Source organism: Mastigoproctus giganteus, chromosome 5 (assembly GCF_048544385.1).
Source record: "Mastigoproctus giganteus isolate SK-2022 chromosome 5, ASM4854438v1, whole genome shotgun sequence".
NCBI classification, from domain to species: domain Eukaryota; kingdom Metazoa; phylum Arthropoda; class Arachnida; order Uropygi; family Thelyphonidae; genus Mastigoproctus; species Mastigoproctus giganteus.
The window spans coordinates 126658932-126683722 of record NC_143579.1 but is presented as its reverse complement, the minus strand read 5'-3'; the positions used below and the strand labels follow the sequence as shown (position 1 = coordinate 126683722).

At 33.6% G+C, this 24791-nt stretch overlaps 1 protein-coding gene across 4 annotated transcripts in view; it reads right to left on the bottom strand.

The window, feature by feature from the left end:
- Positions 1-558: 558 nt before the first annotated feature.
- Positions 559-24791, bottom strand: part of RhoBTB (Rho-related BTB domain containing) — a 388644-nt gene continuing 364411 nt past the window's right edge. For 3 of the 4 annotated variants that reach the window (XM_090374190.1, XM_090374192.1, XM_090374191.1), the window contains one exon: positions 14430-15511. In XM_090374190.1, the coding sequence (XP_090230316.1) occupies positions 15343-15511 (169 nt within the window). In that variant the 3' untranslated portion in view covers positions 14430-15342. Of the gene's footprint in view, positions 670-7909; positions 7974-14429; positions 15512-24791 lie in introns of those variants that run through there. The other variant, XM_090374193.1, reaches the window with a different exon arrangement.

Below are 24791 nucleotides of genomic sequence, written 5' to 3'. Positions count from 1 at the left end.
TATTACATTGTACTACACTTAATTTATATTCATAAAAATACTGTTCTTACATTCATAGCATTCATTTCAGAGCTTTAAATATAATATTATATTACTTATGTCAATTTTGAGAGGTGCCTTTTACAGGGAATTCACCGACTTCTCATTGACTTACATTATATAATTAGGTTCATTTTACACTGCTTTTTTTGTGACAGTTCCTTCAGGAATGGATCTGTGTCATAAACTGAGGACAATCTGTATATATATATATATGTCTAAAGAAAGTAACAATCTGTTGTCAGGTGAAACACCCGAGAAAAAGTTTGATCAAAAATAGAGAATATTATAGTTTCAAGTCTAGCTGATTTCGATACTGTCATGAGGGACTTTGATCTCTCCAAGCTTCTGAGATTAAGAGATTGTATTGAGGTGCATGGTTGTATGAGAATAATAAACATACATTTAGCAAAAAACAACCAACACATATAAATATCTAGACAAAGTTTATTTTTGCATGTGCCTGGACACAAATTTTCAGCATAAGCAATTGCTTCTCTAATAGAAGCCTGGGTTTTATTTCTTGCTGGAAATTCCTTTCCTCCATCCTTCAAAGGGTTAGCTAATCAGGAAAATAATACTTCAATATTTACACACAGCAGAGAGCTCGCTCTTCCATTCTGTTGTAAACTAAAAGGAAAGAAAAAGAAGCTAATAATCGTATTATCCTTCCTTCAATGCGTTATTATCCATATAAAGACATGTCAGTAGTCCAGAGTTCACTAGTTTTAATAACAAAACTAAAAATAGTGTTAGTCTTCCTGGTCAAGAAGAACATAGCACTAGCCCTTCTATATATTTTGTCGACTTTTCAATGCTGTTGGAATAAATTCTTTTGAATAATTATAAGGCCAAGGATAAGAAATCTATTCTAAACAGTCCTTCCTTCAGACCTTATATGGAACAACAATATAAAAGGCCAATTTTAACTCTGACAATTTGAAACACGAGAGTAAATATTTTAAAGGAGACACCATAAGAAGAACCAATTCAAGTAGAATCCACAAAAGGAAAGGTGAAAGTCTTGTCCCAGCATAACTAGATTCTAAAGATAGAAATGTTTGTCAAAACAGCAAAACTTTCATCTGTAGCAAGCATCATGTAACGTTGTAACAAATGCACAACTCTTTAGAAAAAAAATATATTTTTCTATCTTATAAAATATGAGCACTTTATTAAATAAATATATTACTTTATTAAATAAATATCTTCCTTTCATTTTCCATAATATCACAAAATATTTAGTGGGTGATCCAGTACCAAGGAGTAGGTTAAGAACTAAAAAATTTGGATAGGAATTATGGGTAAAGAATACAGTAATAGTGTTTTGTGTATAGAGAAATATCTTTACATATTAATGATCTGGACTTTTAAAGCCTACTGTGAGTTCTTGCTTGTCTATCTGACTTTTTTTATTATTTTTTTTTTTATATAGCTTTTTAGTGCTTATACATCTGGGCTTTACTCATAAGTATCATACCTTCATATACCACCTTTTAGAGTGTAACCAATGCTAATTAGCCTAAATGAACATACATTTATATGGAAAATACTATATCTAACGCACAAAAAATTTAATGCACATAAAATGAAAAAAATCTTGACTAAATAATTTTCACACACCTTTCTATGCAACAGAATGATTTATTGGTACAAGTTGATTTCAATGAAGTGTAGAGTTCAGACTTTTATTCAGGGTTTTTTTTTTTTTTTAATATACTCTTAGTATAATGTTTAAAACAATATGCATACAGCAGAAGTTAAATCTAATAGAAGAATTAGATTTAAATTTAATAGAAGAATTTTTACATTGCTATGAGATATTCACAACTGTTGTCATGTGTTAATACTATATTATTTTATTTTTGCTTATTATATACTCCCTTCTTGCTGCACTTGGTGAGGGATGTCCTCTAATGAAGTTTAGGGGAACATGTCGCCATTAATTCTACATACGCTGATGTTTTATTATTTGTTCAAGTCCAGAAAAACCTATTAGAACAGTGTTTTTCAACCACTGTATGTCATCTTTTACTATTTTAGCAAAACTTACTGCCATATACAATTTAATTAAAAATAGAACATTATTCTATTGTGTTAATTTCAGTGATAAAAGACACTGATGAATATTAAGCTTATTTCATTAAAAATTATAGATTTTATATTTTGTTTCAATGAAAAACTGAATGATATAACATCAAAAAAATTTTTTTTAAATATTTTAAATGATATTATTGGTCTGTGATACCTTTCGGGTTGAGAACCACTGCACTAGAAGAAATTTGATCCAATCAGATACACCAAGTGGCCAAAATTTCACTTGGATCAAAACAGTTATACAAAAATAAAATTTGATAACAGGTGATCCAAAAAACTATAAAAAATGAAATAACTGATGGCAATAACATTAACTTTTTATGATGTAAAGGGCAAGTGGTTCAGCCTAAGTTTTAAATGGTAATTTATGAATATTTCCATTAACATTTTTAACTAGTCAGTAATACTACATACTGAAAAACTAAAATATCATAAAAACAAAACTTTTTTAGAACATTTTTTTTTCATAACTAAGGTGCTGATTTTCACTCTCCAGTTTATAAAATGGCCACCACTACAACATACAAAGAGTTGCATTTTCCCCAACTTGTGGAAACTTAAGGGGGGAGATATTCATGTAGGAATATTCTTCCTGCAACTTCATATTCAATAATATATACAGGTAACTATGGCCTCTGTGATTGTTGTATAAATAGTGTAGATGTCACATACCCACCACAAGATTAGAAAGGTACTTGTAGTTCATTTTTCCAGTGCAGAGGGTAACAAAACAATCAGTGATGACTGCTGCTTTGTCACTGCTACAATGAAATAATTATAGTGGGCAATGAAGGCAAGCCGCTGGGCAGTTAAGACAATCTACAGAGTTTCTTCACAACTGTGAATCCTCCCACACCCTGACCTGTTATCACCCACCTTTGAAGTGTTCATTGTTGCTTTTTACTTGGGGAACAAGGTGACCATCAACACAGTTCTAGGTGTTTACAGCCTCGATTGAACTGAGTAAGCTCAATGCTGATGTAATTTTTCCTCTTGCACAGGCTACACACGACAGGACATAGATTCAAACTGAAGAAGGAAAGTTGCAGATTGGATGTGCAGAAATTTTTCCTTCAGACAGAGGTGGTTGATTGTTGGAACAAACTCTCATTTAGTGTTGTGGAGATGGGTAATTTGAATAAATTCAAGGAAGAACTAAATAAACTGATAGAGGGGATGGGCTGGTGAAGTGGGAGGTACTGTTATTTTGTGCTTTATATCTTTATTTTTATAGCCTGTGGATAATATTCATTGATTTTCGCTTATTAGAATCGCCGTTTATTAGAACCAAAATTCAATTTGCAAATGCGACCACTCTAACTGGCATTTACTGTAGTTAAATGTTCAAGGTAAACTGAGGTTGTTTCTGATATTTGTTAATGACACTGAAAGCATTAGAAGCAAAAATTGTTGTTTCTCAAGTAATGGAAAATACTTAGAAATAACTTTTTTCAATCCAACATGAATTTTTCTCAGACATGCAGGTAGTCTGCCACGACAAAATATGGTATCTATGATACAGCATTTTACTATTAGATATAAAGGAACTGTTCCACTAGATAAATCATAAGTAGGCCAAAGCTTAAGTATCTATAATGGTTTGGAGATGCTACTGCATAAAGTATGTATATCTTATGGAAAAGGTTTAATGAAAAGCAAAAGGTTTATTATTTTCGTAAAGAAGTATACCTACAAAGTGAAACTTCAGTTTTGTGGATTAGACAGCATCAGCCAATATTCTATATGTTAAAAATAGCAGTTCACCAGATTATGGACATTCCTTAAGGAATATAAATAAATCATTGTAGACATGAATATTTACAATAAAGTTAATACTCAAAGGAAAACTTGATACACTTTTATCTCTAAAGCACAACTATTTGGCATCATTTAATGAAAGCATTTTGTCCATCTGTATGGGTAAGACAAACCAACCAAGTTTCTTTAACAGACCAACTTCTTTACAAGGACTGATCTATCAAGTTGCAAAGCCATTATTATGAATTGCTTTTTTTTTTTTTTTTGCTCCTAATAAGCAGCACATCAGTTTTGGAAGTACAGCCAGGCCTTGCATAACGCGAGTTCAATTAACATGATTTTCAGTTAATGCTATTTGAAATATTATACCACTTTTCACTTGACACGATGCAACTTTCCAGTTAACGCGATCTTTTTTTAATTTTTTTTATGCAATAGATTTGAGTCGCACATTAAGCTTACCACGAGTCATATGGGCAATAAACAAACGTTTGCCTGCTGCCCACCTTGGTGTGTTCCATCAACCATCGGAAAAAAGACATGTTACTTGTTTGTCTCCTGCTAATAAAAACAATGCTCATACTTGCATAAAATTCAAATTTTTAAATGAGCCAGATGAAAATGTTACCGCAAAGGAGATAACGGTAAAAGAATTAGATGAAATCTTTCGTATCGCATAGAACCTCAAACAAAATCCCCCTCTCCCCATACTTCTCCTTCAACCCATGCACGGTACTAAGTACTATAGGTTTTGATACCTTTCGTGTTTGGGGTTCTCATAAAAAAAAAAAAAAAAAAAAAAAAAAAAGGTTTGAGGTTCTCTGTGATATTTATTTCGCCAGGGCCCAGAGAAGATTATTGTCGGCTATCGGAAATTGATTGATGAAAAGAGAAAGTCAACACTTCAAATATTTCCGCAATAGTCATTTCTTCATTGTGTATTTTATGTCAGAGGTTCCCAAACTTCCTTGGTTCATGGCGCCCTTAGTGTCTCAGTAATTTTTTCAAGGTGCACCCAGACCAAAAGAAATACCTAACAGTTCCGTTTAGTAGTTAGGTCCAAACAACTCATTAAGAAATGCTGAAACTATGAACTACCTCGAGCTAGTAGTTCGCTCGGTGTCCAACAGATGTCGAGTATTGCTGTGTTTCCCTCGAAAATTTAAAATATTCCGCGGTGCATAGTTTGGGAACTGCTGTTTTATGCAATAAACATTTAATTCCATAATTATTTTCATTATCTTTTACATTGTACACAGTTAAAGTTATTTAAAAAGGTATTTTTAAAATTCTTTATGGACATTCCAGAAGGTCAAGGACCAATTATAATTTTTCCTATTGATTATCATATTCGATTAACGAGTTTCCGCTTTGCGCGATGCGCTCGCACAAAGCGGAAACGAATTAATCGCGTTAATCGAGGCCAGCCTGTATTATGCTATTCATTAGCAATGTAGTAGTATCAGATGGAATTACCATAAAAAATCACTACATTGTAAGGGATGGAATTACCATCAAAACAGCTACCACTGCTTTATAGCTACCACCGCTAAATAGTGAGGTGGCACCTCACTATTTAGATTCATTTTATGAATAGCTCAATACTAAGTTAATTCATGATGTCAGCACCAGTTTTCTTTGCCTACAACAAGGAGTATAAATCATCATAAATTCTTAAAGTTAAAACTCAAGGCAAACAGAGTGTTTTAGCATTTACAATCTACTCCCCGCCTCCTATTTATTGAGAATTTTTTCAATTTATCAATAATACTATATGAACTCTGCTGAGGTCGGATAATTACAATAAACTGAAATTTCATATTCATAACTATAGTAGTTATTTAAAAAAAAAAAAGAATAATAAAAATGACTGACAAGACATTCATAATATTATTCTCATTTTCCAATGATTTTTTCTGAATGATCAAGAGATCAACAGACACTGTAAAACTTAAAATATAATGTTCATAACTGTACTACTTATTTAATTTTTTATAGCATCATCCAAATGCTGTTTTTTTTAAAAACTCAACTGTCAATATTTCAAGAAACATCTTTATTAAGGTAGTACTATAAACATGAAAAAACCAATGTAAAAACAACTTCTCTAAGAACACTTCATGCTGTTAGTCTGTGGGAATACAGAAACAGATGATAAAGTTTTTGAAACCACTGGCATATGAGCAGGAACAGTCCCAGGTAGGCTAAATGGACTATAGCCCCCATGATCAAAATAACATGCTTTTTTTGTTGTTTTTCTTCTGTTACACATTGATCAAAGCTTAATTATTCATTTAACATAACACTGCTTTTTTAGTCAATCCCTCCTTCAGAAAATTCTGGGAAAAATCCCTGTGTATGAGAATCATATGATATCACAAAAGCAGCAGATAATTGCCTAAGACTTCTTTCTGTAAAGCAGGACCTGCTGCAATTTTCAAATACATAAAATTTCCAAATAATTATTAAAACTGACTTATTAAAACAGCTTTTGTGGACTTTTATTTCCTGGAACTTGCTGTCAACAAACAGTACATAGGGTAAAAACTGTTACCATTTAGCAAACACAAAAATAGGATTAATTTGTTATAATTATTTGGAAGAGGGTTTAATAAAAAAAAATTTCAAATATAACATTCTCTTCTTACATATTCTCATATTATTAAAATAGTAAATTATAATGAAGAAATATGAGAAAAATGTAGCAAAACTTTGTTAAAATTGAATACCTTTTAACAAAAATTTTGCTATACAGTAAACCCCCGCTATTCGCGGGGGTTACGTTCCTGAGAAATGGCGCGAATACCAAAAACGCGAATGCTGAGTTATGGCTCCCATAGTAATAAAGGGGTTCCGTTCCAAAGTATGAAATATATAAGAAAAACTAGTCTAAAATTTTGTCTATGTATGTATTATATGTACCTTCATAATATGACTATGTACATAGACAGTACATAGTGAAATGCAAGCATATGGCATTGAAATGAAAATAAGAAACAATTTAATATTAAATGTAATATTTATTAGAAATTTCAAACAAATCTTTCAAACCAGCGCCTTTGCTAGCTAAAAAACTTATCCCGCCAGTGCTTTCACCAGTTTCGCTAAAGTGTTGATAAAGGAGTTTTGCCTTTTCACGAATGATGAGTGAACTTAACGGAATTTTATTTTGAGTTCGGTCTTCTATCCACAGATTTAAAGCTTTTTCCATTTTTTCTAATTTAACATCACGAGTTACAGAGCAAATTTTTGAAGCAATTAGCACGTTTTCACAGACACTACGGCGGATTTTTCTCCCAATTTCTTGATTGATCGTACTGTTGACTCATTGATTTTATAATGTTTTGCCACTGAGGAGACACTTTCACCATTAGAAATTTTATCTAATAACTCAATTTTTTCGCTAATGTCATCACCTTCTTTGATCTTTTCACATTTCCCTTGTTATTCGTAGCCATATTTTTGTATGGGTTAGAAAGAACTTGTCCACAATAAAGTCACTTTCTTCCATTAACACACTAGAAAAGTCTATTTTACACTGCAAAACGGTTGATTTATCACTTTTGTAAGCATATCAATTTATAAATTGATAAATTTATAAGCATATAAATTAAAAGCAAACGACAAAACCTTCCATGACAAGCGCATAACACATACTGAACAAGGATTAGCGAGAAATATCCACCATTGCAATTTTGTCACCCCTCTCCCCCCACTGAGCGCTGTTTTGACCGAGAAAGATAATTTTAGCCACGCCCATGTTTTTTATGTCGGAAAATGTTCACGCCGCTTTAAAATTCGCATTATTTTAGGTTTCATTTTATATTAAATCAGCGACCGCGGATAGCGGGGGTTTACTGTAATTAAAATATTTCTAGGTTTCAGACAACTTTCATTATCATCAGTTCTTTGCATGTCTTGTATGACAGAAACATGGGTAGTCTCTGATTTACACCAGGTATGTGTTCCTACAAATGTTGAATTATAATAAAACAATATAAGGAATGTTTCTTACGTGTGTAGATTTATATGTTATAAAGGGGAGATATGTTCCTACAGTCAATTTCTGGACCTGCTGACTGAAAACAAAAATTAAACAAATCAGTATTAAAAACAGGAAAGCAATAAAATGTATACACATATGCATTACACTGTATACATAAATAATTATTATTTATAGACTATATCAGTCATATACAGAACTAGAACAAGAGTGGCATAACAATGATCCATACAAAAATACAGTTAGAGATTCTGTAATTGGCAGAGGAATGCATACAGGTAGTTCTTGACTTTACGAGTTAATTCGTTCCTAGCGCATGCTCGTAGAGCGGGAATTAAATCCCATAGACAATGTTAAAAATAGGGGTTACGTTCTCAACAATGATTGATTTATCCAAAGAAATTAAAACATAGCCTGTAAAATCAAGCAAATTATAATAATAAAGTATTTATGACTTACAAATTTTAAAGAATGTTTATTCTTCATCATCGACTAAATGCACACTCGTTGATCACTTATAATTGGCTCGGCACTCGGTTTGTTGCACAAGTAGTAGTCTTCTTCAGAAATGCTTCGAGAGTCATTTGTTTCCAAGATAATCTTCTATTTTCTTTATAAATTTCAATAGCATGCATAAGCATTTTTTAGCGGAACGCACAAATTGCTTCTAACACGATTTGCGTGGAGTAACAAATTTACGAAGCTTAAAAAAAGGAATGAAGAGAATATTCTGAAAATTTATTTATGTTTTTCATGCAATTGAAGATTTCAGTAAAGGGGAAACAGTTTCACCATAATAATGCAAAAAACCACAAAATTCCAGCTATCGGTATTTTCGCAAATGCAATAACATCGAGTTTACGATCCGTTTACAATCGATTGCACTAACAGAAAAGTCCAGTAAACTGGAAAGTGCAAATTGTTTTTATTGTATTATGGTTGTGACCTCCACAAATGTGCTTTAGAAAAATGTCCAAATGTGTTCAAAATTGGTTCTTATAACAGAACATATGATAACGATGAAAGTGTAGTGCATTTTAGTGATTTGAACTATAAAAATGACCTTTTAGAGAGTTATATAGCGAAAATTTCAATTTCCAAGGTCGTGGAATGAATTACCAAAAAAACAATGTGTTATTGGGTTCACATTGCAATATTTTCACAATACGATGGTGTCTCTGGAACGGATTAATATCGTAAAGCTGGGTATACTGTATTGTATAGCTACATGCGTGGTTTGAAATGAGGTATTTATAAATGTTTAACATTCATTTTTTGCAATTAATGTTTACATTTTCGATTTTGTTGATACTTTATACTTTGAAAAAAAACCCGGGAACTTGTAAAGTGAGAACTGCCTATATTTATTATTTTGTTCTAGGCAAAAAAAAAAAAAAAAACCTATTTCTGGTCTTTTTCAAAACAAATTATTCGCATTTTAGAAAGGCAAGGATAGCAGTCTGAACAGATTTTTCTTCTTCTCCTCTTGAAACAGTTCATTATAGCAGTGCAAAAAGATCCCTCAATCCTATCTCTTTATCTCGATCATCGTCAATAAGAATGGTCATCCATTCTCACTGTTTTAGTGCTGCCTGCATTTCCTCTTCCTCCTGCACATTCACCCTTTGTTGCTCCACTCAATCAAATCCTCATTAGTCAGCTCGGAGTCATGAGATTTCATCATCTCCACCATGTTACTTATGTCCATTTTATTGAAACCAATCTCATCTCCTAATTGCACAATCTGTAACAGCATTTTGAAAACATTGGGAAGTTCTTGGACATTATTAATGCACTCCAGCTATAAATTCTGCTGCACACTATTCATTGTAGCTCAGAGGACTTGCTCCCCTGATGTTGCAATGTTGTCTGTAGATTTCTTATTATGGTATATCACTTGTAGAAGTCCCAAGGTGACAAGTTCATAGTGTCTGTTTCAGTGATCAGTTGTTGCACAGTCTTCTGAAAATAAGATTTTACTATTATCCCTTGGTCCATCAGCTGCAACAAAGAGGTGGTATTTATTGCATAAAAAATGTATAATACTATCTAGGTCTTCGATGTTATTAAGAGGATGGCCAAGCATGTGGTCAAAAACAAGCACGGCCTTGCTGAAATCTTGTTTAAAACTTATAGTTTTACTTAAAAATGTTAAGTTTTAAAAGATAAGGTAGAAAAATTCAGTATCACAACCTCTATATTTTCCACGTATTGAATGATTATGATTCCTCCCCCCTTAATTCTTGTGGTGTGCAGTGATAGGACATACTGCACCATTTCACAAAAAAAAAAACCCTCAGATGACGTGTGTTTACAAATCTGTGCTAGTAGTCTGTGGTTTTAAGATGAGGAAGAGAAAAAAAAAAAAAAAAAACCCACACACCTCAAATCAAAAAACACATGAAAGCAGATACTTTCAACGATTTAAAGTAAAAACAATCCTATGAGAGGTTTATCTCCTTTGCAAAAAAAAAAAAAAAAAAAAAAAAAGTGTCAGAATTAGTAACTGAATGCAGCTTAGTACAAGCTGAATATATTTCACATTAATCTAAAGAGAGGGGTTAAACATTAAAAAATTAAAATTGACATATTACTGCATAAAAAGTAAAAACAAGTTATGTACTCTATGTAAATAAATGATTCTCAACCTATCAATTCCAAGAGTATTCAGAGCATTTAAAAACAGAGAAAGAATAGTCCAAACTTGATGAAAAACCCACCCCTTCAAGTAAAACTGTAATAAATTTTATGCCTTTATCTGCTATCACTATAAGCAAAACGAAGTAAAAAAAAAAATAATAATAAATAATCAATTCACTATTTTGACTAGTGACTTTGAAGGATTTTGTAACTCCTGCAATTTTTTAAGAGCCCATACACAACTATAGAAAAAATGCATGAAAAGCAGTCTGGCTATTCAACTATAAAGAGCCACCTCCACCAAACTATAAAGAGTTTGCTGGAGGTGGCTGGTTATACTGTTTACCTCTTCACATAAATATATCTGATTATTGTTTATTTTGCTAGAATGTGCTCATTTCACTGGAGCATGAAATGAAAAAAGCAAGGTAGCTTATGTAACTTATAATAACTGTTTTTACTCCCAGGTTTACATAATAGCTTATCCTTTGAAAAGTGCTGCTTTGAAAGTGTGGCAGATTAATTTTAATAAAAAATAAAATTGGATGATTTACAAAAAAAAAAAAAAAAAAAATCACTATTTCTGCTATGACCTTGAAATTTGCATTTTCAATGAGAACAGCAGTCTTTACCTTATTTTTTGTAAAAATGAATGATGAATCTTTATATGCTGCTGCAAAACAATTATGTCATAATTGTTTTGAGAGTTGTGCATTAAGAAATTTCATTAAAAATGCATAATGTAGATATGAATGTGATGTTATACATTTTATAAATTTATATTACCTTCTACTAAAAGGAAAAAATTCAACCAGAAATATTTTTATTTACACATTATTTAAAGTTGGGACAAAAAAGCTGACTGACACACACACACACACACACACACACACACACACACACACACACACACACACACACACACTGCCAGCCAGTAATATAAAAATGACATTTTGTATTTAGGGGTCCATATAGTTTTGATAATCAGTGATAAAAAAAAAAAAAAAGGAGAGAAATACTGAAAAATGGCTATACCATAAAGAGTTTAAATTGTGGGGAAAAAAAACAATCACCCCAAGGGTGTTATGAAAACCAACAAGCCATTCATGTGGGTTTTTATAACAATACTCTCCAAACATTTGTAGTATATGTATTTCATCATTTTATTTCTTTAATACTGATGTTAATGTCAATATCTAAGTTAAATAAAGCAAAATTACTCCTTTTATATATTTAAAAAAAGTACAGGAATAGATTTAAATAAATAACAATTGCTTTGAACTAATTTTCAGGAATATTCATTAGAACAAAATGAATTGTATACCACAAAGCAATTTGTAATGGTATCTTACTTGTTTAGATTTTAAGTTTAAAAAACATTCAATTAAAATGAGGTTTCTCTAACAAGTGATGATTGATTGATTGATTGATGAAATGATTGAATTCATTTCGAACATAATTTTAAGAGAAATAAACAAAAATTAAATGTATATAATAGATACTGAATGTGAAAATAATTTAAATGGCCTTTTTTTAAAGAATTAAGTGTTTTTAAGAAATAAATATTGAAAATAGTATGAAAATGTCTTTCTAGAATAGGGGAAATGATAAAATTTTGGCCACCTGGTGCCACAGCCTGAAAATTTTCTTGGAGGATATGCATGCATGCACATATACAGTAAAACAGCAGTGGATACCACAAATGTGTATAAATAACCAGATGCTTTGTTGCAATTATTTCAGGATAGTTCTTAAATTCTTAGCTTGTCAGAGTACAAGTTTTTTTAAATGGTTTCAACACATCCGATCATGTGTATCACTTTAGCAATATCTAATTAATGTTTTTTTTTTTTTTTTTAAATATACTTATTATTCTAACTAAAACTGTGTTTTATTATGATAAATGGTACTAATTACCAGTACCAGCATAAATTTTAGTTAATGTCAAGTTTGGCACAAGTACCAGTAGTTTGTCACTTCTGTCCTTGAATGACAGTTTTAAGAGGAAGAAATGTAATATGCAGCTTTTCTTATCCTGCACCTTATGGTCGATGAGATTATGAAACCATAATGAGCTTGACATATCAACCCACTAGTATTTATGTAATATATATTATATCACCAGTTAAAATATGGAATGCTCATATAACATAAAACTTTTAATGATTTCATTATTATATCAACTTGGGTGAGATTGATAGGGAGCCTACCATTTGCTTTAATTCATAAAAAAAAAAGTTTGAGAACTATTCCCTCTTCCTCCACCTCTTGAAAACAAAACATATGGTAACCACATATTTTGTGTTCAGACGGCTATTTTTCCTAATGGCCTGGTTCTGGTCAATCTTTCCCATTTTATCAAGAGATAAAATCCTGGTCTTTTGTGTATCCTATCCTTTGTATTTTCTAAAAATAATTGTGTGTGTGTGTGTGAGAGAGAGAGAGAGATTGCAACCATGAATTAAAACTGAGCGCAAAGATTTGAATTTGTGCAAGTGCAAATGACAGTACATGAGGGGGAATGTTGGTTCAGAAGAGTGGAGAGATCTGTAGTAAGTGTTATGATATTCAGAGAGTATTAAGTCAGAAACAATGTGTTAAAGCAGTTAATTTGTGAAGTTAGGTGTTACTAGTTCACAATAACTTATGATTTAATTCTGATGTACAACAATCACTGTTAAGGGGATTTTATCTTCATGTACACATTTCAACCTTAATCAAGGCTGTTATGTATACATAGGACACATAAAACAATATGCAGATAATGAACCATTATTTGCACAGTATTTAAAATATAGTTAGTTTACTCGTTATTGCAAATAACTAGCTCCTAAGGTTTCAAAAAATTTGCAATTTACTAATGACCTTCAAACTAACTATCCATATTTAACAAAGCCTATCATCATGGCCTTCTCACATCGACATCATATAGCAAGTCATTTTGAGTGTTCCAGCATGTTCACTAGGTTTCGCTCTGTGTCCTGTCCGTTTGAGATTTGAAAATATGGTAACCCTATGTGTAGAGCACTGAGAGCACTAAATTTTGTAATATGTAAAACAACCACCCAAGATCAACTAGGGAGGGGCAGCTGAACTCTTCACTCCACGTAGTAAAATAATGCACTGAACAAATAACTTTTTCTTATGAATAGCACAATAGCAGCATATCTTCAAAAGTAACTTCCTATAAAATTAAATGATACACACTAGTTCCCTGCTTTATCATATAATTCACAAATTACTCATGTAAAGCTAGGTTTATATTTTGTTATTTTATATGACTAAATATACTGAACAAATATAGTTTGAGTTATCAATAGACAAAAATATTTCATAACCAATTTTTTTTTTTTTTTTTTTCTTTTCACAATCAGTAATTAGTATCTATCGAAAATAAATGTGATTTCACAGATATCATAATGTTAGAGTAAATTAAGTACTTTAATGGGATTCTCTGAATAAAATTTCTGCAATATAGATTGTACCTTAAATGTTTAATTTTCATTCAGTTTAGCTCAATATGCACAATATTTTTTCATATTTTTATAGAATTACTTTTTTTAAAAAAATTCATTTAATAAATATGAATTATAACAAAGAAAAAGCACGTAGGTAACTTTATAGAGGGTATTACACATAGGCAACAAAAAATGAAAATTAGAAAACTGATTCTGCTATAACTTTCTTTACCACTTAAAAAGCTAAGAAAATAGTCAGTCTTAAAGAAAAATTTTAAAAAACAGCAAATCAAAGATACATAAAAATTACATCCAATCTGCTTTTTCCAGATAAAATAATATAATCTTCACACTCTCAATCTGCATAAACAGAAAATACTGAGAACCAGCATTTATATTATTCTGCTGTTATCAGAATTATTTTTATCTTATTTCTGCTGTGTGAATATTGCATAACTAAGTAGTAAAAAACACACACACACACTTTTTTGAAATGATATCAAATTTAGTGTAAACACCGGCCAAAACTGTTTTGCCAATTCTTACTACCAAGTTCTAGTGGACATATACCCAAACAAACAAACAATGTACAGTAGACAAAAACACAAACAAGTATACAAGTTTATAACAGGACTTTACAATAATGACCCTATGAAAAAAAGTATCATTATAAACTTCCCCCACTACTTCCATATTATAGTTGGCAGGCTGATGAGTAAAAGCAGCAAAATATCTTAAGTGTGCATTTAAAGCACCTTCAATGTGAATGATGGGATGGCTAAACAGGATTACATGTATGAAGAATATGAAACTGTATATACTAATGAGAAGTGTAAAATGTACCTTCTTCCAGCTCTAAAGAATACACAAATTAGAATGGCAGCCTGCTATGAAACTCACATTTCAAGCTAGGACAGAAATTGAGCAAGACACATATGGCAGATGACCTTTAAACAAGTTGGTATGCTGGAGACTCATATTCCATAGTCCATTGCCTCAATGTGCATGAATAGCTTCTTTAAAAAAGCAGTTTTAGTATCACAAAAGAATGCCAACTTTATCCCTAATTTATGTAGTGAAAGATTAAAACTTTGCTCCATTGCTTATAAAGATGATAGAAATATTACAGTTATGATAACCTTCATACAGAACTTGTATACCACACATTCCCCTACCAATTTCTTTTGTTCCATATCTACTTTTGGGATAAAGTAGCAAAGAACAGCTCTGTAGTTGAAGCTGTTATGTGAAGTTATGAAGATGAAGTTTAATTTTGATGGGTAAGGAATGGTGTTATCTTGTGCCAAAATTACAATTAAATGACAGTTAAGATAAAGGGTGCCACGTTCAAACTGTGCGATAGGCACGCTTCGAACTACTACGCCTACTCTTCCCAGAAAAGCAAAGACACCCACTTGTGCTGTTATTTCTGTGACGCTTAAAAACTTTAGGAGGTTTCTCCTGCCACTGCCTTTCCCGCAGACATCGTTCATAGTAATCATATTCTTTCAGGTACCTAAATGAAAGTGGGAAAATAGATTAATTTCAGCATAAATAATTTTAATAATATATCATAATCAAAAGAAGGGAAAAAAGCAAGTATCTTATAACTTGGCAAAATAATTTCTGAAAATTCTAATAACAGACTATATATATATTCAAGGAAATAATCATAAAATTCTCTCATAAAACACAACCCCATTGCATTAGCATATTGATAAGAAATTTAGTACTGAATTTTTTATTAAAATATATATCAATAAATCTATAATCTAAAGATGTCAGCAGTATGATAATGCAGAACTCAATTATGAAAGGAGAAGGGGCGATACTGAAGTCTCAGACAGTTTGGGGATAATAAGTTGATCTGTTTTTGCACTACAGCAAATTAAGGCCATGAAGCAATGATATGCCATGATTTCTATGGCTCAAATGTGTCTGTTTTGCTGGGGGGGGGGAGCCCTAACTTTTCAGGGAGAAAAAAAGTGAACCCTCACCAGATTCCATAAAAATTTCCTCCATTATGATGGGATTAAAATTGAGGCTTTTCAAACACAGTGCATACAAGGATAAGGATTGTAACTATTGTGTTACCAATAATGGTCAAGTGGGATTGAATGAGGGACCTACAAATTCAAGGTTGGGCTGTATGATAATGTTTATTAAGAAGATGCTCATTTAATGGGGGGGCACTGTCAAGCCCACGTCATGTAAAAGAGTGGAGTATATTTTTCTATGTCTGTGTGTGCACACACACCATCTAAAAATTTTATTAATTCATATATGTTCCCCTTCCCTCTAAAATTGTCTTGTCCACACAGGATCACACATGATAAAAGTAACAGCAAACTTATCTATCAATTCAAGGGTTAGAATATTTTTCAGCCTGGTATATCTGTGCTTGTTGACAGGAGAGACTGCTTCTACAGGGATTGGATACACTTAATATAAAGGGTGCAAGAATATTTGCTGATGCTATCCAGGCAGTGTTAGGTGGGTCGAAAAACTGCTAGCTTGGTGGGGGGGATACACAGACTAAAAGGTTAACAGTGGTTGCTAGCAGAGGCAAAAGTGATTCTTGCACTGCTTCTATTAGAATGAGCAGCAGCATGGAAAGCAAGGTAATGGAGATTTCCAGGACTGCTGGGAGTCATAGTGGAACAAGTAAATACATGGGCTCTGTTAGGGTAACTAAGGGTAGGAACAGGTACATGTATACTGACATGTACACCAATGCTAGGAGTATAGTTAATAAATTTGATGAGCTTGAAGTGTTAGTCAAGACATCAAAGGCAGATATTGTTGCGATATCAGAGATGTGGTGTCATACAGATGTATGACACCACATCTCTGATATCGCAACATATAAGCAGTGCAGAATTGGAATTTGGGGACTACAATGTGTACAGAAAGTATAGACAGGAGGAAGGGATGAGGGGTTATGCTGTTAGTTAAGAAATACATAAAATCAAAGGAAGTGCATCCAATTGATGTTGGTGGACAATGCAATGTTGAGTCTGTTTGGTGTGACATAAGCACTGGGAAAGGAAAAATGAGAGTACGTGTGTGTTATAGGCCTAATGAATCTGATAAGTATAATGAGCAATTGTGCAGAGAAATAGAGTGGGCCAGTAAATCAGAATGTCTTATAATGGGGGATTTTAACTTTCCAGATATTGACTGGAAATTGTGGGTTGGTCTTTCGCAAACTAGCAAGACTTTTGTGGATTTATTGGATGACTGTTTTCTAAAGCAACATGTTTGAGATGAAACCAGAGGGAGTAATACTCTTGATCTGATTATCAGCAGTGATTATTCATGCATTAAGAATTTGCAGATAAAGGAACCACTTGGTGACAGTGATCACAATGTACTGATGTGGGAATTACTTAAAGATGTAATTACCATGAAGACTAAAGGTAAAGGCTTTTGCTTTCATAAAGGTGACCACAGGGGTCACAGACAGTTTTTAAATTCTGTACAGTGGGATCAACTGATGATGTTACCAACATTAAATTCTAAAGGGAAAACCTTCAGGAACTTAATTTTGGTGGCTACTAGGTTTTTCATTCCAACTAAGAAATACTATTCAGGATTTAGGCCTATATTAATGAGACTTTTGGCAGAGAAGAAAAATGTATGGGATGCATATAAAGTATCAGGTGACACAGAAGCCTATGGCAGATACAAAGGCAGATTACAAGAAATCTTTGGCAAAGGACGCAAAGAAAAACAGCAAAGAGTTCTTTACTTATGTAAACTCTAGAAGGAAAGGGATGAATCAAATTGGACAACTTGACATAGATGGGTTGACTATTGATGATCATGCTCAGGTAGCTGATAAATTGAATGAGTATTTTGCATCTACATTCACACATGAGTTATTCAATGAGGGGAATGCCAGAGGTTTATTATTAAACTAACAGGGAGCTAAGCGATTTTGTAATAACTGAGAGCAAAGTGGAGGAGAAATTGTTGAAGTTAAACATAAAAAAGGCACCTGGGATAGACGGGATCTATCCAGTTATATTAAAGGAGGCAGCAAAGGAAGTAAGCAAGCCCTTAGCCATAATTATGAGAGGTTCCTTGGATTCAGGGGAGGTCCTCATGGACAGGAGGTGTGCAAATGTATCACCAATTCACAAAGGGAGCTCAAAAGGTGACAAATATCTACAGACCTGTTAGTTTAACTTGTGTTCCAGTGAAAATAATGGAGTATCTGGTTAAGGTAGTACTGCAGGATCATCTAGACAACACTGCAGTTATATAATAGTTAAGACACAGCATGGGTTTGTTAAAGGGAGGTCTTGTCTGACCAATTTGATTGGATACTATGATGTGGTCACAAAGGAACTGAATATTAAAAATCATTTTTATATCATATAATTGGATTTCAGGAAAGCTTTTGATACTGTTGCACATGGAAGACTGCTGTACAAATTGGAGAGGTATGGCATTAAGGATAAGTTGCTACAGTGGATAAAGGGATAGTTGAGTGGGAGATAACAGAGAGTGGTAATCAGTGGACACTGCTCTTCATGGACAAATGTTATTAGTTGAGTTACCCAGGGGTTCGGTGCTGAACCCATTGTTGTTTTGATATTGATGAAGGTATATCAGGATTGATGTCCAAGTTTGCAGATGATACAGATGTTGGCAGAGTTGTTAATGACAGTAAAGACAGTATGCTTCTCCACCTGGATCTAGATAAGTTGGGAAATGGGCTGAGAAGTAGCAACTGAAGTTTAACACTGACCACTGCAAAGTACTGCATATGGGTAGCAATAACCCAAGAGAAACATATTGACTGTGTGGTACTACACTCAGGGAAGTGGAAAGTAAAAAAAAAAAAAAACATGGGTGTAATTGTGCAGTCAAATATGAAGTTCCCTGAGCAATGCAGATGGGCTGCCAGGGCTAGGTCATGGAGTCTTGCAATGATATATAAGAATTTTGCTAGCAGGGGCAGGGAGGTGATTATCCTGTTGTACAAAGCAATGGTCAGGCCACACCTAGAGTACTGTGTACAGGTCCAGAGGCCTCATTTTAGGAAGGATGCAGAGTTGCTAGAATGAATACAAAGAAGGGCAACAAGATTGGTGAGGGTAACAAAGGTGTGCTCTTACCAAGAAACGCTTAAGTTCTGCAAATTTCAGGACCTGGAGAGTAGGCAGCTGCAAGGTGATCTGACTGAGGTGTATAAGGCCTTGAAAGGGTTGAGCAAGCTGAATGCTGATGGGGCATAGATTCAAATTGAGGAAAGACAGTTGTAGAATAGATGTGTGGAAATTTGCCATTAGCCAGTGGGTGGTTGATTGGTGGAACAGACTTCCATCTTTTGTTGTGAAAATTGAAAGCCTAATTACATTTAAGGCTGAGCTGGACAGGCATTTGGAACGAATGGAGGGGTTTTTTTTGGCTGATGCTGCATAAGCTTGCTTTCTTGCATTGTATGCCTCTACTAATGCTAAGACCTAAACCTCAGAAAACCTTCCCTATTCATTTTACAAATATATGTGGTCTCAGTTCCCATCTTGATGATGTCCATTTCCACCAACAACCTGACAAGCCCAACTTACTTTTCTTGACAGACTCAAATATTGGCTGCTTGAACCACCACTCATCTCAGCTATCCTTTTTATTTGATCTATGATTCCTTTTACTTCAAATGAGGTAGTCATGCACATGTTTGTGCTGATATTCTTTGCCAGAGACTTCTTAATCTGGAATTTCTCTTCTTGACACAAATTAGAGTTAAAGCCTACTATGAAGCTCACATTTTAAGCTGAGACAAACTGGGCAAGATCATAAAATCTACTAACCCCATTCTGTAAAATTCATCTATTGTCTCTGACGTTCTTTCAACTCCAATCACACAAAACTTTGACTTCCCTTCTTTAGAACTTGATTTTCTCCAATTCTGCGTTCTTAACAATGAAATAATTTCCTTTGGCGAGTTTAATGTTAACTCCAGCTAGTCAAGATGGTAAGGTTTTTGACTCAACTTCTTCACTTACCTACCAGAAAATCATACAGTCCTAATGATGCAACCAACATTCTCAATGTCTTTCGCACTAATAAGCCTTCAAAGTACAAAGTTCATATTAGTGGTCCTCTACACACCTCAAATCACACCTTAGTGGCGTCTTTTATTCATAACCATTCTCAGCCTCATGTTACTTTGGCATTATAAGAATGCAAAATGGGATGATTTGCATGAATGTATTCCTCTTTTCTTTGGTTGGATTACTGTTATAATTCTTCTAATTTTGACATTTGCTTGGTAAGTGGCAGTGAAATTATTCTTACAGAGATGAAATTCTTTATTCTTCATTCCACCCTAAAATCACGTACAATATCTAAACCTTGTTTTTCAATAAATGCAAGATAAGAATGTAGCATGTCATGACTTGTATTATCAAAATCTTCAGCAACATTTTTTGTCGCATTAAACCATTCAATAATTATAAAACAATTATTAATCAATCCAAACTCAAATATGGAGGGGTTAGGAGTAGAAGAGGTTGCAGGGTGATTAATGACAGGAATGAAGGCATACTACTGCAACAAGACCTACAAAAATTAAGCAGATGAACTGAGAGAGGGCAAATGAGGTACTGTATATGGGCATCCATAATCCCAAAATACCATACCATTTAGGTGGTACCACACTCAAAAGTGGTGGAGAATGAATAAGATCTAGGGAACAAAATAAGCCTAATTATACAAACCAACATGAAATCCTGAGCAGTGCAGAGAGGCTGCGGGGCCAGTTCATGGGGTCCTGTTGATAACACAGGAATTTCACCAGCAGGAACAAGGACGATCCCATTTCTGATCCCCACTATATAAGAAAATAGTTAGGCTGCATCTTGGGTATTGCATACAACTCTGAAAGCTTCATTTTAAGAAGGATGTGGATCTCTTGGAATGTGTGCAGAGAAGAGCAACCAAAGCAACCAAAATGGCTCTTACAATGAAAGATTTCAGTTCTGCAAATTACAGCTCACGGAAACTAGGCATGTGTAAGGAGACCTAACAGAATTGTTTAAGTCTTTATGCTGATGGCATCCTTACTCTTTCTCAGACAATGCACACATGGAGACAAACAGAAATTAAAAAAGGATGGCTGCAGGCCAGATGTGTGAAAATTCACTTTCAGCCAGACAGTGATGACTGTTGGGAATAAACACTTTCATCTGGTGCTGTAGAAGTGTAGTCTGAATAAATTTAAGGATTAGACAAATTACACTGGTCAACAAATTTTCAATATTTTTTTGTTTCTTTGATGAAAGTATTTTTTTGTCTGTATTGTTTTGCATGTGTGGAGTTAAGAAATCAACATTAAAAATTATTTTGCTCAAGTTTTGAAAATACCTGCTATGTCATATATTCTATAAATTACTCTTCATAGGCCTAAAAAAGAGAGATAAATAAAAAAACATCCACCACACTGTTTTAATATATCAAAAAAAAAAAAAAAAAAAAAGGAAAATTATAATAAATAAATCATATTGATCAGCAAAATACATAAAATTGCTTGATCCACATTTTATACTTCTTTGCCTGTTTGTTTGTACCCCATATCTAGAGCATTTCTTGTCATAGTACAGCAATAGTTAGCTAGTTTTGGAGGGTTCCATCTGCTTTGGTATAGCTTCTCCATTGCCGAGATGGCTTGATGGAATCTCTTGCCACGCTCATGACTTAAAGCAACACAAAAAATACAAATGGAAGGGAAGAAAGTGTATTTTTAATAACATGCTGCAGTCTAATTTATGGTATGATGACAGAAGGTTCCCCCTCAAGCTGTTTATAGTTATCTGCTTTGTTGTCTCCAGCCTTGAGGGTTGTGGTCAATATTAAGCGAGTCCATTAAATCACTGATGTCAGTGCAGGCAAGAAGCTATTTTCCATTTTAAAAAACTGAGTAAAAATCCTTTTGGTGGCACTGGTATACAGACATTTTAATATTATCTTAAAGGAGATTCCACTGTTGTAGTCTTGAGCCAAAAAGTTCTGCCTTATTTTTTTTTGGTAAATCAAGATCTCTGATAAGATCATTTAATTCATTTTGCACAATTTTGTGTGGCTCTGCAGAGGAGAAATTGGAAATAAAATCAGGATCTGTTGATGTGGGTCAGTTGATTTATCTCGGGGGTCAGTTGATTTATCTCGGCCATCACGTGACTCTTCATCAGATTCTAAAACATTCAGCTGGTGGCTCATGAATGGGAAGTCCTTGTCGGTGGGGTACTGGTTGAATAGCAGATGGTATATTCAGGTAACTTAAGGTCCACTTTTTCTTCTTGGATATCTCCTGCTGAAGAGGTGGTATCATACAAAAATTACAATCCCTTATATGATCTGAAGGCTCTCTCCATATCATAGGCACAGAAAAAGACATTGCAGCTTTTGTGATTTAACCAGCTGCAGAGATTAGAAGCACACATATTGCAAAAATATGAGGCACCCAGCTTTTGTCTTGGTCTCCAACCTTGCAGCCAAAATAACAGTCGTATGATTTTTTTTTTTTTAAATTATCAGAGCAAATGGCATGCTTCTGTGATGCAAATGTCCCTTCATCACAAACACAACAAAAATTATCCACACTTATGTGGCATGCTAAATTTTAAGTTTTTGCTCAGTCGAAAACAACAAGGGTAGCATGGACAGATGTTTGGCTCAGACTGACTAACATGTTAAGACAGGAAATAGTGTGACAGCACCAATGGCTGCAGTGTTGTCACAAAACCTGTACCTCAAGACCAAATTTCCTCAAAAATCAAGCAAAAATGCACTGAAAGTGACATGTATTATACCATCAAAACTAGAGCTAATAATCCATTTTAACTGTCATATTCATATTTAACAGATTAATATCAGTCAAAATTGACTAATTTTATTACTGAAATATTTTAGCTGTTGACCAATGTTATTAGAGGAGATGGACAGGTAATTTACAAAGTTTTTTTGTATTGTGGCTGATATTTTATAAGCTTGCTTCCTTACAACATTTGCTGCTACTACTACCTGCTTCTCATCCAAATATACTAAACCCTCTCTATAGCAGGCACCAGTGGGGCAGAAGAAAGTGTCTGCTATTGGGAGATGTCCACTTCGTTGAGATCAGCGTACATGTAGTCAGTCTCAATAAATCGGAAAAATTAAATTCACTGTAACTGGTTACTTAACACACATTTGTGTTTCAAGTAACTTTTAATAAATAAAACTTTTATTTGTGTTATTTATTATAAAACATCAATAACTTTTATTACATTTGAATATAAATTTCTTTGTTTAGAATATTTCAATTTGACAATTTCACTTTTATTGTGGGTAATTACATTGCTCACTAGTTTTACTCTATATCTACCCCAGGGACTTACATCTTGTGAGTATGGGCTTGGCACACCCAGGGTCCTGAGCTGGATATCATCATCATTCTTTTTCTTGGCGATTCCCTCTGTCTCTCTCTCGGGGTAAATTCAGATTTTTTTTTTTTTTTTTTTTTTTTCCGGCTAGTGCAGCATAAGCCTCAAGCTTTCTTGCACCATATGGCTAATAATAATAATGTTCATTATTTCTGCTCACATAGAATTCTTTTAATGTGTTTAGTAATTTAATGCATCAGCATACTTTTTAATTTGGGGTTATGCTGCTGTTCATTTTCAGGTTCTTCATCTTCCTCTTACTCCATAAGTTCATATGGAATTCACTTACAATGTCCTTCACTTCACTGTTTATGCCTTCCACCACTACATTAGAGCCTATAGAAACATTCATCACCACTCAGTGCAGAATTTTCTAGTGTTCACAGCAAACCATTAAAAGTACAGACACATCAACAGCATCTGCAAAGTCACCATCAACACTGATGCTCAAATCAAATCCTGCTCTGTGGAAACAGTTTTTAATTGTAGAGGGGATTAACTTCCATGCTGCACTAATCCAGATTATAGCTTGTAGTACAGCTATAGTTATCCAAAATTTTTAACAACTTTTTTTATCAAGTTTTTAATTTGGGTATTTAAGAACCTTTCATGTTGTTTAAGTTTGCAATTATTCCTTGATCTACTGGTTGAGAAGCAGATGTGACATTGGGAGTAAAAACACCATTTCAACATTATTAAGTTTAATGTGTGGGTGAGATGTGGCATTGTCAAGAAATAAAATAACTTTTCTATTCTGGAAAATCATTCTTTAATCCAACTGGACCAGACATTCTATCATTATCTTCCTAGTCATTCAAGCCTTATTGTTTGATTTCCAATGTATATCGAGTTTGCTTAAATCCAAACATTTTGATGCTACTTTGCCACTTTATCTCCAGTGCATTTCCCCTCTAAGGCACACTGTTTTATCCAGAACTGCATGAAGAAAAAAAAAAAAAAAAAAAGACCTGTTTCATCAGCATTCAATGTTTGACTGCTGATGGCAGCCTATTTTTCCACTCAGCAACATATTCCAAATTAACATCAGCAGACTCACCATAAATTGCTTTGAAGGAATTATTTTGATGGGAACTCACCTAATCAGCCATTAAAAAAAAAAAAAAAAATCTTGTTTATACTCCGGCATGACCCCCAGGGGCTCACATCTGGTGAGTATGGGCTTGGCACACCCAGGGTCCTGAGCTGGATATCATCATTCTTCTCTTTCTTGGTGATTTCCTTCTATTTCTCTATTTCTCTCTCCCTCAGGAATAACTCAGAATTTTTTTTTTTTTTTTGGCTGGTGCAGCAAAAGTCTCAGGCTTCCTTGCACCATATGGCTAATTGAAATTTACCACAAGG